This window comes from Leptonotus elevatus, chromosome 14 (genome assembly GCF_054856555.1).
Source record: "Leptonotus elevatus isolate MCC_2025b chromosome 14, RoL_Lele_1.0, whole genome shotgun sequence".
NCBI classification, from domain to species: Eukaryota; Metazoa; Chordata; class Actinopteri; order Syngnathiformes; family Syngnathidae; genus Leptonotus; species Leptonotus elevatus.
In genome coordinates this window covers 15296544-15312286 of record NC_141252.1, presented here as the reverse complement: position 1 = coordinate 15312286, position 15743 = coordinate 15296544, and the positions used below count along the sequence as shown (strand labels likewise).

General features: G+C 41.5%; 2 protein-coding genes and 1 non-coding gene across 3 annotated transcripts; all 3 read right to left on the bottom strand.

Annotated features, from left to right (window-relative positions):
* Positions 1-284: 284 nt before the first annotated feature.
* adi1 (acireductone dioxygenase 1) lies at positions 285-2121 on the bottom strand. The gene is made up of 4 exons (XM_086094093.1): positions 1938-2121; positions 1413-1532; positions 1045-1224; positions 285-442 (listed from the first exon to the last, which is right to left on the bottom strand). The coding sequence occupies exons 1-4, from the start codon at positions 2103-2105 to the stop codon at positions 326-328; spliced, it is 585 nt and encodes a 194-aa protein (XP_085950219.1). The 5' UTR covers positions 2106-2121; the 3' UTR covers positions 285-325.
* Positions 2122-2929: 808 nt separating this feature from the next.
* Positions 2930-3011, bottom strand: trnas-gcu (transfer RNA serine (anticodon GCU)). The gene has a single exon. It is a non-coding gene; the product is annotated as a tRNA-Ser (tRNA).
* A 1260-nt stretch (positions 3012-4271) lies between these two features.
* marcksl1a (MARCKS-like 1a) lies at positions 4272-6912 on the bottom strand. Its single transcript, XM_086095501.1, has 2 exons — positions 6571-6912; positions 4272-5629 (listed from the first exon to the last, which is right to left on the bottom strand). The coding sequence occupies exons 1-2, from the start codon at positions 6652-6654 to the stop codon at positions 5087-5089; spliced, it is 627 nt and encodes a 208-aa protein (XP_085951627.1). The 5' UTR covers positions 6655-6912; the 3' UTR covers positions 4272-5086.
* Between the last annotated feature and the right edge of the window lie 8831 nt (positions 6913-15743).

Below are 15743 nucleotides of genomic sequence, written 5' to 3'. Positions count from 1 at the left end.
TTTTTTTAGATTTGTTGACACCATGGAATTTAAAATCAACATAGTTTTCCCATAAAATTATAAATGTTCTCTGTTTAAAATTTTGACCTGTTCTCTATGTTCTCTTCTGAATAAAATATTGAAATTTGGCACTTCCACATAATTGCATTCAGTTTTTATTCACAATTTGTATAGTGTCCCAACTTTTTTGGAACTGGGTTTGTACTTTTACTGTATATGCAGTGTAACTGCATTTGAATGAACATGTTTCTGATGAGATATGCTACATCGTGCACAACTTGTGGTTGACATGGTAACTGACTGCAGTTTTATTGATACACTTTTTTCAGGGTTCCTGCAGAGAAGCCATATATTTATTTCGTATCTCATAGTCATCCGCTGGCCTGTTGTAGGCTTTCCACACTGGCTCCCCGACAAACAACCTCATGGCCTTAGTGTAATTCTATGGAGAGAGAAAAATAATAATAATACAATGAGTGTACATGGATTACTGATTGTGGGTTCACTCCAGGACATCGAGGAACGTCAGATACTAAAGCTATGCCACACAGAAAGACTGAGCAAAAAAAAACACAATAGCATCAAATAGAATTAACTGTACCACCAAACTTCATAGCTGCACGTGTCAGACAAATTTGTCAGTAGTTCCTGTGAAATACCGTTGCTAGAGAAATCATATGATTCTATTGCATAGTCCCAGTAACCATGGAAACCAATGCTGATATTTTCACGTTCTATTTTTTTTTCTTTCTAATTACATGTTGCCTGAGTGGGTTTTCTCCGGGTACATCAACCATAAAGAGTAAAGACAACAACAGTTTGTTAGTTCTGAAGTGTAAATCTGACTAATAGTAGCATTAGAACAGATACATCTAAACAGAAACAATGTTGGCATGTCACACCAGGAAGCCTATACTTGCAGCAAATGCGAGTGATGTCTAACTGAATAAACACACTACCATGTCGCCAGTCCATTATAACACAACACAAACATTCCCCCATAGATAGTGAAAAAGTTCAATCAATTTGAGCCATCAGACTTACCAACTCGTCCAAGGTGAAGCGGTGGTAAATGCCGGCTGGCAGGGTAATGAGGTCACCCTTCCTCATGGCAATTCTTATCCAGCGATCCTCTTTGTCCCTGACGTCGAAGTAGGCCTGGCCATCAAGGATGTAGCGAATCTCATCGTCCAAGTGCAAGTGTTCCTCAAAGAACATCTTTAACTGATAAGAGAAGTTTTTGCTGTTTCATTATCCAACAGCCAAACAGTAGCTAGTGGCACAAACACAAATTCCAAATGGCAAGTGGATCCATAACTATATGTGAAAGAAAACCTCTAACATTAGTACATTTCTCATATCTTCTTCCAAACACAAACGGTTAAATCTTATGGATTCATCTTTCAAGTTACCTTCTCCTCGTAATTTGGCAGTGTGTGCTTCTCAATGGTGATGATGTCCATGTATGAGTAGCCTCGCTCTTTCCTGATCCGCTGAAGTTCTGGGTCTGTTTCATAGATGTCAGCATTCAGCTGCAACAAAAACAATACTGTGCTTTTAGCTTCTGAATCCTATATGGTCACTGTTGTCTGTGAACTATAAGGTTTTCGGGTGAAATGTCAGGGCGAACGTAAAAATATGTTCACCTGTTAAGGTAACAGTGCACTTTAGGGTCATCCTGACATTTCACACCGGAAGCACTAAACAGCATCCCGAACTTTTTGTGAGTAGTCTATATGGCAACATGCAGTTGTGAGTTTCTCTCCATTTGGTAATAATGCAGGTAAACTTGCTGTCTACAATAAAGTACTCAATCTTGCAGTCGTTCTGCAAAAGTTGTCAAACTGTCACCATCCCACAAATGTGCAAGTCCTTCGAAGTTCGCTAACTCTCAGTCTGGGAGCACATGACTGTCATTACTGCAGCTTAACAGTTACCTTCCAGTGAAAAACGCCAAGATGTTTTAACTTTTCTAACGAAACGGGTCGATTCGGGTCGAGCTTGTGCGGCTTTCTCTGATCTTCGTCGGAGTGATCCATGTACCAGGCTTCCATCGCCATGTTTACAACGCCCAACAATACGTAAAGTGGGCCGCAGAGGAGCATGGACTCAGAGCGCAGTTCGAGGCGTGGCTCAACGTGGGGTGAGCCTAAATGTTTGACCCCGCTCACTAGGATTCTTCGAAAAGCTTTTTTTTTTTTAATGGTTTTAACCAAATTCGAGAATTTTATATGACTTCGCGTTTATATTTTTAAACACTTTATATGGACTATGGGAAATTACGTTCAACCCTCCGTCAATCAGGGCTGAGCTAACTAAAGTGGTCGAAGCGGCCATTTTGACGCCAATTCTGGGTGTGCAACACGGACTTGCATATGAATAAAGGGTCGTACAGCCATAGAAGCACGTCCAATGTGTCCAGGGGCCTTGAAAATAGGGGAGTCAACCTTGGTCCTGAGTGTCTGGGCCATTGGGTTCAAGGTTTATGGATGTCCTCCACATTACAAAGGAGTTGGGATGAGTGCAGTACCGAATGTTCGCAGCAGAGGCCGCACTCCTTGGATGATTGAGGTTAGTTTTTGTATTTCTGTCAGTCTGTCATTTTCGACGTGCAATGAAGTGTTAAAACAATAAACGACGCATAATAAGTCGGCGCATCATTAATGCCGCCAAATAAATCGTTAAACACGACACTTAGAGGTTAGAGAATCCGTGCGGGTGGAATAAAACGTTTAGGGCCATCCCACATTTAGCCACGCCTCTCGAACGGCGCTTTGCAGCCAGGCGTCATCGCGTGGTGCGTTCACGTACGATGATATGATAGAACAATTATGCAACATAATGTCGATTGGCATCCTTAGTTTTTGTCTCATTGATGAGAAAAATGAAACGATGTTTATCTTGCACAGAACAAATAAAAAGCTCATTCCGACGAGGATGGGATTCGAACCCACGCGTGCAGAGCACAATGGATTAGCAGTCCATCGCCTTAACCACTCGGCCACCTCGTCTGGCCAAATTTAGGTCTGAATGTTTTTTAAATAGAAGGTCTATGTAAATGCAGGAAGTGAAGCCGACGGCGGCCATCTTGCGTTGCCACACACATGAGTTTTCCGCTGCGTACATTTCACGTTGTTTTCTTCCTCTACAGCGAAAATACCACTCTGTGAGGCGTACGGGTGTACCAATAAGTATAAAATAATTGTGGGAGAAGCTCTAAATGCAGCTTCATTAGTAAAAATGTGAATATAAATTTTCTCTCTTAAGGTATTTCACCAAGATACGTGTTTCGAACTTGGACAAGACACTTAACACACATTACCTCCAGTGCCACTCACACTAGTGAACGGCTGGTGTGAATGTCTGGTGGTGGTCGAAGAGGCTGTGAGTACATTCCATCAGTCTACCCGGGGCAGCTGTGGCTACATATGTACTTTACCGAACCAGTGTGAATGTGTGAGTGCATGAATATGTCTCAATTTTGAAGCGTCTGAGTGTTCAGAAAAGCGCTATACAAATCGGATACATTATTATTACAATAAATTTATTTCGATTTGGATGGCTAACATTTATGAATGTAGCGTTTAAGTGTCATGTCAGAAAAGTTCCAGGGCCGACGTCACAAAAGGTAATCTAGAATTTCAAACGTAAACTACAATAGTAAACATTTAGTTTTCCCCTTTCATGTGGGGCAGATTATTACCTAACATATCTAGACAACTATTTTGGCAGGACAATTCATGGGTACCTCACTAAGCAAGCATCTGACAGTTCCTGAGAATATTGCCTTGCGCTATAGCAACCTCCCAACTCATCCGACCTGGCTGTCATTCCCCCCCCCCCCCCCCCCCCCAACCACCTTTCCAAGCTCAAGGGGGTCATCAAGGGGACATAATAGGAAGATGTGGATGACATCAAGATGGCCGTGATGGAGCTGCTTAAGATCCTGGGAGAAACCTTCCTGGCCTGCATGAAGGCTGGAAAAATGCATTAGACACTGGTGGGATTCCATCGAAGGGAAAATTATTTTAATGTGATACGTGATTTATTTTGCACATAATATAACAAATGTAAATAAAGTTTTGCTTCTCATTCAAAAACTGCAGAATGTTCTGGGTATTACTAACCATAATTTCCGACACAGCAATGTTTTGATGTGATTATGTCAAAATTGTCAAACCAGCCAGCTGAACCACTTTGAATGAACATAACTACATATGTGGCAACTAAATCAAGTGTCAGTGCAAATAACAAGGCAGAACACAGCAAGAGGGGATCAAACATTTATTTAACCCTTATTAAAAGTTACAATAAAACCATTAACATCTCCAAACGATAGCAAAATAAAGAGAACCAAAAACATTGGCCAAAACATATTTACAGAGAAATGTTTTGCAGATAAAAAGCTCACATTTTGTACACAATCCCAACCCCTGCATCATAAACTCTGAAATGTGAACGCCGAAATACTCAGGAAGTTTAAATGGGGATTTTAATTTGAAAAAAAATCCAAATGCACTAACAAAGACACCGATCTTCTCCCACCTCTCCTCATTGTTTTTTTAATACATGACAAATATTTGAAATTTGCGGGCAAAATGTAGGAATGTATAGTTATAAAAATTAAGATCATTTGAAAGGTTTTCTGCATCCATAAGTCATTTTGAATAGAAGATGGTATGCCCTGCTCTGAAGCGATGGCAATCGTTAAGATCCCAAAAATGAGACAAAAAAATTGTTATAGGGCTGCCACGCTGAAGATGCTTCTCTGTTAATTGGGTCGGGGGGAAAGTCAGTTTTATATTCCTGATTTGTCCACATCCAGTTCATTACCTTCTCCACATGCCACTCCGTGTGTACCATAAGGGGGAGACACTTTCATCAATTTGAGGGCCCGGTGAGATTCCGTCTGTCAAGAACTGATAAAAAAAAAGGCAAGTGAACTTGGTGGTGGAATCAGCAAATGTGATATATCCTTTGTCTTCTTTTGTAGTTTTGTTGTATAACTTTAAGAACGTGGCATGAGTCTCTCATATATATTTATATACTTTAATCTTGGAAAATTAGTTCAGTCGCTGGGGTGCAATCACTCCGCACTGGCGTCGCCCTCGGGGGCGGCGGGTGTCGTTTCCTCAGCGGGGGCAGGGGCAGCTGGGGCAGCTGGGGCGGCCTCCTCGGCTGGAGCTGCCTCCGTGGCTGGAGCGGCCTCCTCGGCGTCCTTTGTCTCCCCCTCTGGAGCAGCGGCCTCGCCCTCCTTGGCCTCGGCGGCTGCCGTCTCGTCTTTGGCTTCCTTGGCAGTGTGGCCGTTCTCCTCGGGCTTCTCCTCGCCGGCGGGGGAGGTGGCCTCCTCTTTGGCCTCCTCGCTGCCCTTCTTGCTTTTCTTCAGTGAGATGCCCTTGAACTTGAAGGAGTTCTTCAGGGAGAATTTCTTTTTCTTCTTTCCATCCTTGGGGGCCTCACCCTCTGCCTTGGCGGACTCGCCGTCTACCGCGGGAGCTGGCTCAATGGCATCCCCGGCACCGGCCTCTCCATCCTTGGCTGGTTCGGCTGTGCCATTGCCATCTGCAGCGGCCACATCCCCATCAGGCTTAGCGGATACATCCCCGTTGGTCTTGACATGGCCGTTTTCCTACAGAACAAGAGGCCTTGTTAGTAAATCAATTATTAATATAGCAATTTTTCCAAATGTAAAATAGAAGGAGTATCTCATTTGGCAATGTTAGATGACAAGACTCCAGGCTACACTTGAGAAAAGCTGTTGATCTTGGTTTTAAAAGGCGGAGGGCGGGTACAGCAGTTTGCACTACTCTAATCGGCCGCGCGGGGGCAGTAGTGTCGCGTCTGCTGTTAAGCGTTAAAGAACAAAGGAAATCCCTCGTCACAACTGCTCTCGCAATCATCCTTTTTGGCTTTAAAGCTCACCCATTGCATCAGCTTTCAGTTATAAAAGGGCCCATTTCTGTTATGGTTATATACATAATCACAATTCGACAGCTTGGTTACATAGAGTTTCCAAGTTTTCACATTTCAGCGCCTCATCAAGAATTCACCCCATTTTACTCAAACAGAAAATCTCTCGTGCCTAAGCGAGCAGGCGCGCATATCCGCGCTTTTGTTTGCAACTCTGCAAAATGTGCCTACAAGCAGAGCGCATTTGCATCCTTTCGACTGCGCATCTTTTGTTTGGCCCGAGAGCAAATGTTCCCCACGATTAAAGCCAAACCATGAGTTAAAACCGCGCTTCAAATATCCTACACATTCAGTCATAATGTGTCACTTAGCATCACGTTCTTGTCATCGATTTCAATTTATTTCCCTCGTGGAACCAGCAGCCTAACTGAACAAAGGCACGGTCGATGCTCGCAAGTGGCGATTGCATTTACCATGCTAAAAGTATTTTATTATTATTATTTGATTTTTAAATTGTGATTTATGAGGTTTCGAATGTAATGCGGAGCGTAGCTGAGCAACAGCTTGCTACCGCCGCTCCAAGCACGCCGGTGGTGGGCGTTGGGTGCCATGTGACTCCCCGCCGGTGCTAGCTGGCTCGGTTTGCTCCAATTGACTCACCTGGCCGTTGGCTTTGGCGGCAGCAGGGTCGGCGGCGACATTCCCCTCAACAGCTACATCTCCTTTGGACATGTGGGCTCCCATTTTTTATTACCGTTAGATGTTCGAAACACACAACAACAAAAATAAATCGAAAAAGAAAAACTTCAAAGTGTGCGTGTTTGGTTTTTTTTTTTTTTTTTTTCAGATTGAAAAGTCCAGCTCTAAGATGAGCGCGATCTCGCCAAAGAATGAAGAATCCCTCCTCCGTCCTGACTACACAGACACCGATCACGTCCTCCCACTGTGGACCCCTCCGCGGCAGAACTCAAATTAATGGATGGAAGAAGAGACACGACTGTGAGTATTTCAACTGCGCCTCAAAAATCGACCAGAGTCTCCTCCCATGGGCGTGTCAGCAGGGCCATATCCAATGTGATGCCAGGGGGAGGGGGGGGGGGGGGCTGGTCCATCCCTACAGCATGCCACTTGCATTGCTTCAAGCTGTATTCAATTTACAAGTTTTTGATAGGATCACTTGTTGAATGGCTGTCAAGTTTATAATAATTGCACCTTCACCTTTTCCTGCTCTCTACCACTGGTGCAGTAGTTTATTATGCTCCTCTTGGTACAATTTACACTCATAAGTATAATAATTGCACTTTACAGCAATTGCCACATTCGTACATTACATTTTAGAAAAAGGTAAAAACAAACAAAAACAGTTCCCATGTGACACACTTTGGACAAAATGCCACAATGATCAAGAATTATTTCAACTTTACACATCCTTTTTCTTGTCTTGCTGAAATTAGCCCATTTATACAGCTTTCATTAACATTTCAATTGGGGAGCACAACTAGGAAGGGGGTTTGCAACTAGGCAAGCATCTTGTACTCGCGGAAGCAGAGTGCAGAATGTGGGAACAACAAGTGTCTGTTAAAACAAAAACAAATCTCCAATGGAGACAGCACTTGATGGATTCAAGCAATTTTATTGTCATAACAACACCCTCTTAAATATGATATGGTACAAAATAAAAAAAACAGGTTCCCAGATAATTAAGCCCAATAAGGGAAACATCTATATAATAAGAAAACAAGATAAAATAAAAAACTAACAAAAAAAGATACAAAATCAAATAAAATATAAACCATAGTTGTAAATGTGAGCAAAGACAAAAAAAGATGTTCGAACCATTTTGGTGGGTCAACAGATTAAAAAAAGAAAGAATGTATTATATCCACACGGCGAGGCTTGCGTTGTGTTCAAAGTTAACAAAATGTTACTAAAATAGGGACTTGTGTCGAGGACTGAACGATTTTAGGAAAAGATTGAATTGTAATTTCTTCTTTCTCCAATAATGCACGGACACTAAAGAGGTTGTGTGTCCTTTTTCAACATTTTTAAAATGGTTCAATAAAGACCTACTGCTTGCTTTAATACATACATAATTATGCAATTATGTGTAATAGTGTATTTAAAAATAAAAAAAATTTAACCAAAGAAAAGTTATGTTGTATGCTAATGGCAATGTTCTTTGTACATAAATGTAAGAAAAAGTTTTTTTGTTTTGTTATGTTTTTCAAATTTTGGACATTTAGAGATAGAGACTGAGGGCTTACCGACAAATTTTGAAATTCATATTGTGGTATGAATTCCATCCCATCACAGTTATGGTATATTTCACAATATGAACTCAAGTGTTAATAAGACATGTTATTGTTTCCATTGAGGTCTAATGATGTCATTTTTCTCTGAGTGAAGACTATACTATAACTGAACAAATGCCCCAAAAATGATCCCCCATATCTACAGTGTGTCACAGTTTTTGAGCGGTAAAAAACAACAACAACAGTAATGTTCTCTGAGCGATAGTAAATGTAGTAAAAAGTGACTAAAGTGACGTCAGACCCATGATAGCGATTTTGTCGGCTAAATAAATAGCATATTTGAGTAAGCCTGGTTTGTTAATAAGTGATCAATAGGAACGGCAAATTAGTCCGGCTGTCAGCATCAAAGTGTGCATCCATCAATCCATTTTCTGAACCTCTAATCCTCACGAAGGTCGCGGGCGCGCTCGCGCTGGAGCCTACCCCAGCTGTCTACGGGCTGTAATATTTACGCCTTTGAGAATAAATCAGACGGTTGGAGCACTTTACCGCTGCTAGCTAGCGTGGCTAGCTTGCTGCTTAGTGCTGGTAGCTCACAGTTAGCTAGCAGTCGCCGCTAAACGTTGTACAATACAATGTCATCATAATTATGTCTTAGCACTCTTAACTGGAGCGTAACGTAACTTGAAGACTTTGTTTTATTGACGTCTGTCGCAACAGTTTGGGCCATTTATATTGCCTTGTTCCCAAACTCTGACTAGACAAGCACGTCGTCAATCGTTATACCCCGACGACACGCTTTCGGAAACAACTTCAAAATAAAAGCAATACAATGCAGTGATCTACATATACTACTTGGTAAGGTAAGGTTTATTTTGAATTTTGTTTTTTTTTACAGCATTAGCCCCGTGTACTGTCATGCATACTGCCGTTAGCTTGACGACTATCTCAGCGGGTATCCGAGGCAGAAATGACGAGGACTCCTTGCAGCCCTAGTATTAATAATTGTTTTTGTACGATTATGCCAATTTTGTAATCGTGGAGGGTAATAATCGAAATTTGTTATGTTATTATTATTTTCCTCACTAATGTCGCCACACATATAATGTGTATAGTAACAACGTTCCTGATGTAATAACAAAGAATTTACAACAGGTGGAAAACCTTATCATGGTCTGTAGTCACCTGAGCTCTACACTACGGCTCGCTATCAGTATTGGGACAGAGCCAGGAGGGAGAAGTCTTGGAGAATGGCGTGTAAGGAAGTTAGCATAGCACTTATTTACTGCAAGATAAAATTGTGGCTCGGCCGCAGTCCTAGGAACGTAGTGGAAGTACTCTGTAAATGGGCGTATGTCAATGTTTCCATGATTCCTCAACAAAACGGGCATCCGTCATTGATATATTGAGAAGGTCCATTGGTACTGGCCCGATTATTGATGATTACACTGACAGAATTCCGGCAAGCTTAGTCCGTCATTTTTTTAAGTTTCTTGTCATTCGTTAATCGTCAACCACCATTGACAAATCGACGGACATTCTGTTCATATTGACAGAATGCCCACCTCTGGAAAGCGTTGAAAATGAGTTGAGTTGAGTTGGGACCTTTGGTGACACTGGTGCTGCTTTGTCATTAGCGCAGTCATATTGAGGTGAATCATGACTCTCGTGGTTGGGTTGCTTGTCATTCAGAGGCATTGGGGAATCTATTTTCTGCCATGATCTCAAGCCCTTCATCTGAATTCTTACAAATTTTAACCAAATGATCGCCCTCTTTGCCATCACTGAGTCCCCATTTTATCCAATGTGAGACCACCACCTAAAAACGCCAACTGCTTGTAGTCTTTGCTTGACTTAATGAATTCATGATTTCCTTCATATTATCTGAGGCATCTCTGTCTGACATTCCAAGAATCCACACACACACACCCTCACACAAACATGTCACAACCGTGGAATGCGAGGTATGCATACTACGCCACCCAGAGAATGATCTCCATCCTTTCACTGGGCTAAACCTCTCAACTTCCCAGAGTGGAATACACCCTGAGGGGTTGTAAATCTGTGAACAACCCCTCCCGTCTTTGCTTACCATCCTCCTTCCCACTATACATTCCCCCAAAATGAGACAAGAAACACAACAACAGTGTTCAAAGCTTTCTTTTGCACCATCCCGCCAATCCAGTGTGCGTCTAATCATATCCTTGGAATTCCTCTGATGTGGGCATCTATGAGTGGACTCTCGACCAGGATGAGGCCAAAATGTTGGCGATGTTGAATTTCAAAGGGTTCATTCTAACTTTGATGATCACAAAACAAATGTTTTTGAATTTGTATATATATGTGAATGGTTTGTCTTCCGATATTCCTTGCGATTGGCTGGGGACCAGTCCAGGGTGTAGCCTGCCTCTAATATCAGCTGTGATTGGCTCCAGTTCACCGAAGCCCTAAAGAGGACGTCTGATCAAAATTTAATGGATGGATGTTAAACTGGAGGGGGAAAAAAAGACATAGCTTGTTGCACTCACAACCTGATGTTAAAGTCATCTTATCCTTGTCTTCTAATGTTGTGCAGCTGTTGTACCTCACATTTCTGTATAAACTGGAGGAGAGGAAAAACTATATCAGAGTGCTATGTCTGTGCCAACGGTTAGTTTATAGCAGCCTTTTCCAAACTTTGGGCCATTACCCAAAATAGGTCCCTCTTCTGATTTTTACTGGCTTGGCGTTTGTCAGTGTAAAATGCTCTGAGCTATTTTATTGTACAAATATTTCCTTGCAAAAAGGCTTTTTGATTTGATTTTGGTGTTATACATATATTTAATCTTTGTTCCTTTTTTATTAGTTTTAACAAAAGTTTGTGCTTGGGCTCTCAATAGCAGTTTTGTTTTAATTTTCGTTTTACAGCAGTGATTTTGACTTTAAACCAGTAAAACCGCACAGGGATAGATACAGCAAAAGTAGGGGCTTGTGAAATCTAGTAGAGTCGTGCACATAGGCTCAGGAAAAAGCCATTTCATTTTCCTGAAATGTGGATAAAAGTTCAGACACCGGATTTTTTTCTTTATTGAGTTACATTTCAGTTGTATTAGGTAATTATTGCATGCGAAAACAAAAAAGGTAAAATATGAAGTATTTTTAGTACATGGAGTCCTCGAGTAACGTCGTACACGACCTACGTCGTTTCGACTTTACAGCGCCCGTGCCGCGTCCGTAGCACATTCTTTTTTTCGTTAATTTCCAACAGTAATCACGCCATTTTAATCGTATTTAAAGTTGTGTTCTTGTTTCCTCCAGCAGCGGGTCGGCTCACCATTCAGGCACGTCACATTTCTGTGTTTAAGTTTGAATTAGCTCCGCTCTGCCGTCCGTCAGCAATGAATGTCCGTGCGGAAACACAAAATATTATTGGTTCTGGCTCTTCCTGGTCGCGCAAATACGTTTTTAAAAATGATTGTACAAAGTATTTTGATGTAAACATCGACTTCAACGGTGAAATCCGATTTAAGCCGAAATTGTGATTACATCGCTGGCGTAGGAACGGAACTCTGCCATAACTAGAGGACCCCCTGTATTGTCTTTACAGTGGGCATCATGGAATGTGGTTATACTGCATCTGCATCACAGTCAAAATAATCTGGATTCAGGTCTGTCCGTCCAGAGTTCCTCCCTTCCAAAAATGGCAAGTTATTTTAAGATCTAAATTGCCCCAGGTGTAAGTGTGACGTTGAATAGTTATACGTCTGTACGTATGACTAAAGTATATGTTAACTTTTGCAGCCTTTTATACGCTTTGCGGCTTGAGCCTGCTGTCAAGTCTATATTCTCCCAGACTTTAGGAGGCAGTGAAGAGCGTCAATGGCATATGAACAACACTTCACCACAATAGACACAATAGACAATATTATTTTTTTCAATACAGTATCTACAACAGCAGTTTGGGAGTAATGATGATCAATTGTCTTACGGCATCTCATGTACCACCTCCCTGAGAACTTGCAAGGCAAATAGGTCAACAGCTGATGCGGTTGCCACTGTCCTTTGTAGATTTCAGTTCAGCATTTGTACCATCCTGTCGGACATCTTAATCAAGAGCTGACTGACCTCAAATTCCCACCCATCATCTGTGCTTGGATCTACAACTTTCTTACAGACCGCCCACAGCTTGTGCGGATGGGACCACGCACGTCCTCCACCCGAAGTCTCAGCACAGGTTCTCCTCAGGAGAAAGAGAGCAGACCACGCCCCCCTGAGGATAAACGGTACCTGCGTGGAGAGAGTGTCTTCCTTCAGGTTCCTGGTCGTGCACATGGCTGATGACCTGACCTGGCACACCAACACAACAGCGGTGGTCGGCAAAGCCCAGCTGAGACTACATTTCCTGAGGATACTCAGAAGGTGCCACCTCCAGGAGGACCTGCTGATGAGGTGTAATGGCATACGTGATCACGGCCTGGTTTGCTGGCCTCAGCGTGAAGGATAAGGCTGCCCTACAGAGAGTCATAAATCAGGCACAAAAAATCATCAGCCTGCCTCTTGAAGACATCACAGACTCTCAGGGTCAAGCCAGGGTGAGGAAAATTATCCAGGACCCCTCCCACCCTAGTCACTGTCTTTTTTAACTGCTGCCCTCGGGCAAGAGGTACAGAGCCCCCAGGCTACGGACTAAAAGACTCAGGAACACTTTTTATCCCTGGGCCATCAGGCTCTTAAATAATAACAAACTGCAACATTGATGGACGTGAGTGAAGGTTGGAAACTGCTGCATTTTTCTTTTAATGTGTTTTATTTTGAATCTTTATCATTTTACAAAGTGATCTTTTAAACTTGCGATTTTATTTATTTTAGGCATTAAATGTTCTTATTTGCACTATTTATGTTGCACTTTTGCACGGGGTAAGGGCATCCTAAATGAATCTCCTTGTAACTTGTGTACAATGACAATAAAGCTATTTGATTTGATTTGAATTCTGATGGCTCAAAACAGTGGCTGTAAGAAAGAAAAAAACAGGAAAAAAACTATTGTATGTATTTTGCCAGATCTCTGAACAGTGACTACGTTTACATGCAGGCAATATTTGGGTTATGGTCAGAATTTGGGTTTCTGGAACAATCGGAATATGCAAGTTGACAGAGTTACCCCCGTATACATGGTGTTTGGAAGAATTCAATGTAAGTGGGCGAAGGACGAACGGCGTCACGTCAGTTCCCCTTCTAACTTTAAATGGTCAATAAAATACATTATATTCATGTCACTCACCACGCTAAATAAAGTAGTCGGTTTCCTACTGGCTCCAGAAGTGCGATTCTTGTCGGTACACGCCAGGAGCACGGCCTTACTCGTTTGGATAAAGCGGAACTATGTGTCTGTCATCTAATGTTCCTACACGGACACGTATTGTTAAACACTGCAAGCTGGAGATAAACATTGTTTAAGCATTACGAGTGATGTCGCGAATAGTTAACGTGTCACAAACTGTGGCATTTTCGCCATAGAGGCACAATATAACGTGAATAGAGATTAAAGTATTTAAGCGAGGCCCGTGTAGGACGGCGCTGCGCATACAAGTCGTTACTACTAAGACCAAGATTCCTTGCGAGTACAAATAAGCAAAGAAGAGGAAAAGGACACGAAGAACAGATTGTGAGCATGCGCACAACGAAAAAGCAATGCCCCGTTGATTCGAGGTATTTTGATTGCGTTTATATGACCAGTATTCTGGTTATGAAAGGGGTTTATTCGGGTTTTAAAAACCCGAATAAGAGCATATTCCGGTTATTGCACGTGTTTACATGGCCTTTCAAAATGGGTTTTAAGAGGGTTATTGTCTGCATGTAAACATAGTAATTCAAATATGGTAATATCAATGAGTTATAAAGAATATGAAGTGATTTATAATTCTTTGGACAGGGCAGGAATGCTTTTAGATAGTTTGGTTTGTATGTGTTTATATGAGGTTTTCAGCTAATTCTGTTGTCAACAATTGCTCCTAGAAATTTATTTTCATATATCCTTCCTAAATGTACAATGTCTATCTGTACCTGGAAGCTTTCAGATTTGTATACAATTTCTAAATATCATGATTTTAGTTTTATTTAGGTTTAGTGATACATCAAACCATTTATTAATATACGAATGTCAACGGTCAATGTGGACTGAAGTTGCTGCAAGTTACCACCAGAAACAAAAATGTTTGTCTCATCTGCAAAGAAGATACATTTCAAGGATTTGGAGACATTACAAATGTGATTAAAATCATGTTAAAAAAAACAATTGGTCCCGGCACGGACTCATGTGGGATGCCTCACACAATGTCCAGGCATCGTGACTTTCCATCCATGACCATCCATCATCTCAAACTGTGGCCTTCTCTCCAAATCCAAGCCAGTCACGCAATTCAAAAGTACCCTGCAAATCCCATTTTGTTCTAGTTTAGTTATTAATGTATTGTGATATATTGTTTTGAATCCTTTTTTTAATCAATAAAAGTCCCAACCGCAAATTGCATCTAACATTGATTCACTATACACATGCATTGTACTACACATCTTGTTTTGATAAAAAGATCTACTTTCCTTGAGAAAAATGCAACTGTGGCTGGTGGACTTCCTCTGGCCTCGTCTGCCGACTTATTTTTGTCACGTTTCATATGCTGCTACATCTACTCTTCCCGCACTATTTTTTTCCCTCATTCAGAGCGAGTCAATAGCCTTGTTTGTGTGATTGCCCATTTTTCATGGCCCGACTCAGGATAGGCGTTAAATTCAGATAAAAGGCCTCCATTGTGTGATCAGCTTCCCAATGGATGAGCATGACAAGTAGGAATAGTGGGGGAGGGGGCTAAAGGGTTACTCTTGCACGCTAAAATTTAGGCGATACGGATTTACAGAAATGAACAGAACCAATGGTTTAGATTTAGAAAATTACTCAAATTTTCATTTTGATCAAACACTATTATTTGCTCTATTTTAGAGGATCGTGGTATCACATCTGGCGATATCTAGAGCAGTGGTTGACCAAACTTTTTGAAACTGAGAGCTCTTTGAGTTCTTTGGTTGGCCAACTGATTAATGTGAACCACAAGCTTGTCTTCACAAACACTATTATTTGGTAATGCACTACAATACTGACCTTTGAACGATAATCATTAAAAAAAAATTCTATTCATGTATTTTTAGAATAGTAACACACTCAAATTTGACACATCTCACTGCTATTTTTCAACGAGCCTGCAGGCTACGCATGTGCTCATTGGTGGCATAAGTGTGTGTAGCCCAATTTTAGGGTTCAAATGGGGATTCAAGTGGGCATGGAAAAGTGAGTATTGATTCTAAGGTTTTGCACTTGGATCATAATATAACATTTTTGAATACTGTTGTGTGTTAAGGGTGACCAGCTGTCCCGTTTTGGCCATGACAGTCCTGTTTTTTTTAGCCTTGGGTCTCGCGTCCTGCCGGATTTTTTTTTAAAGATATTTGCGTTACCAGGCTCTTAACTCATTCACTGCCATTGACGGCTAAAAAACGTCAAAAAATCATTTGAACTCTTTCTTTTAGTTCAAAAAAAATCCTCTTATGTTA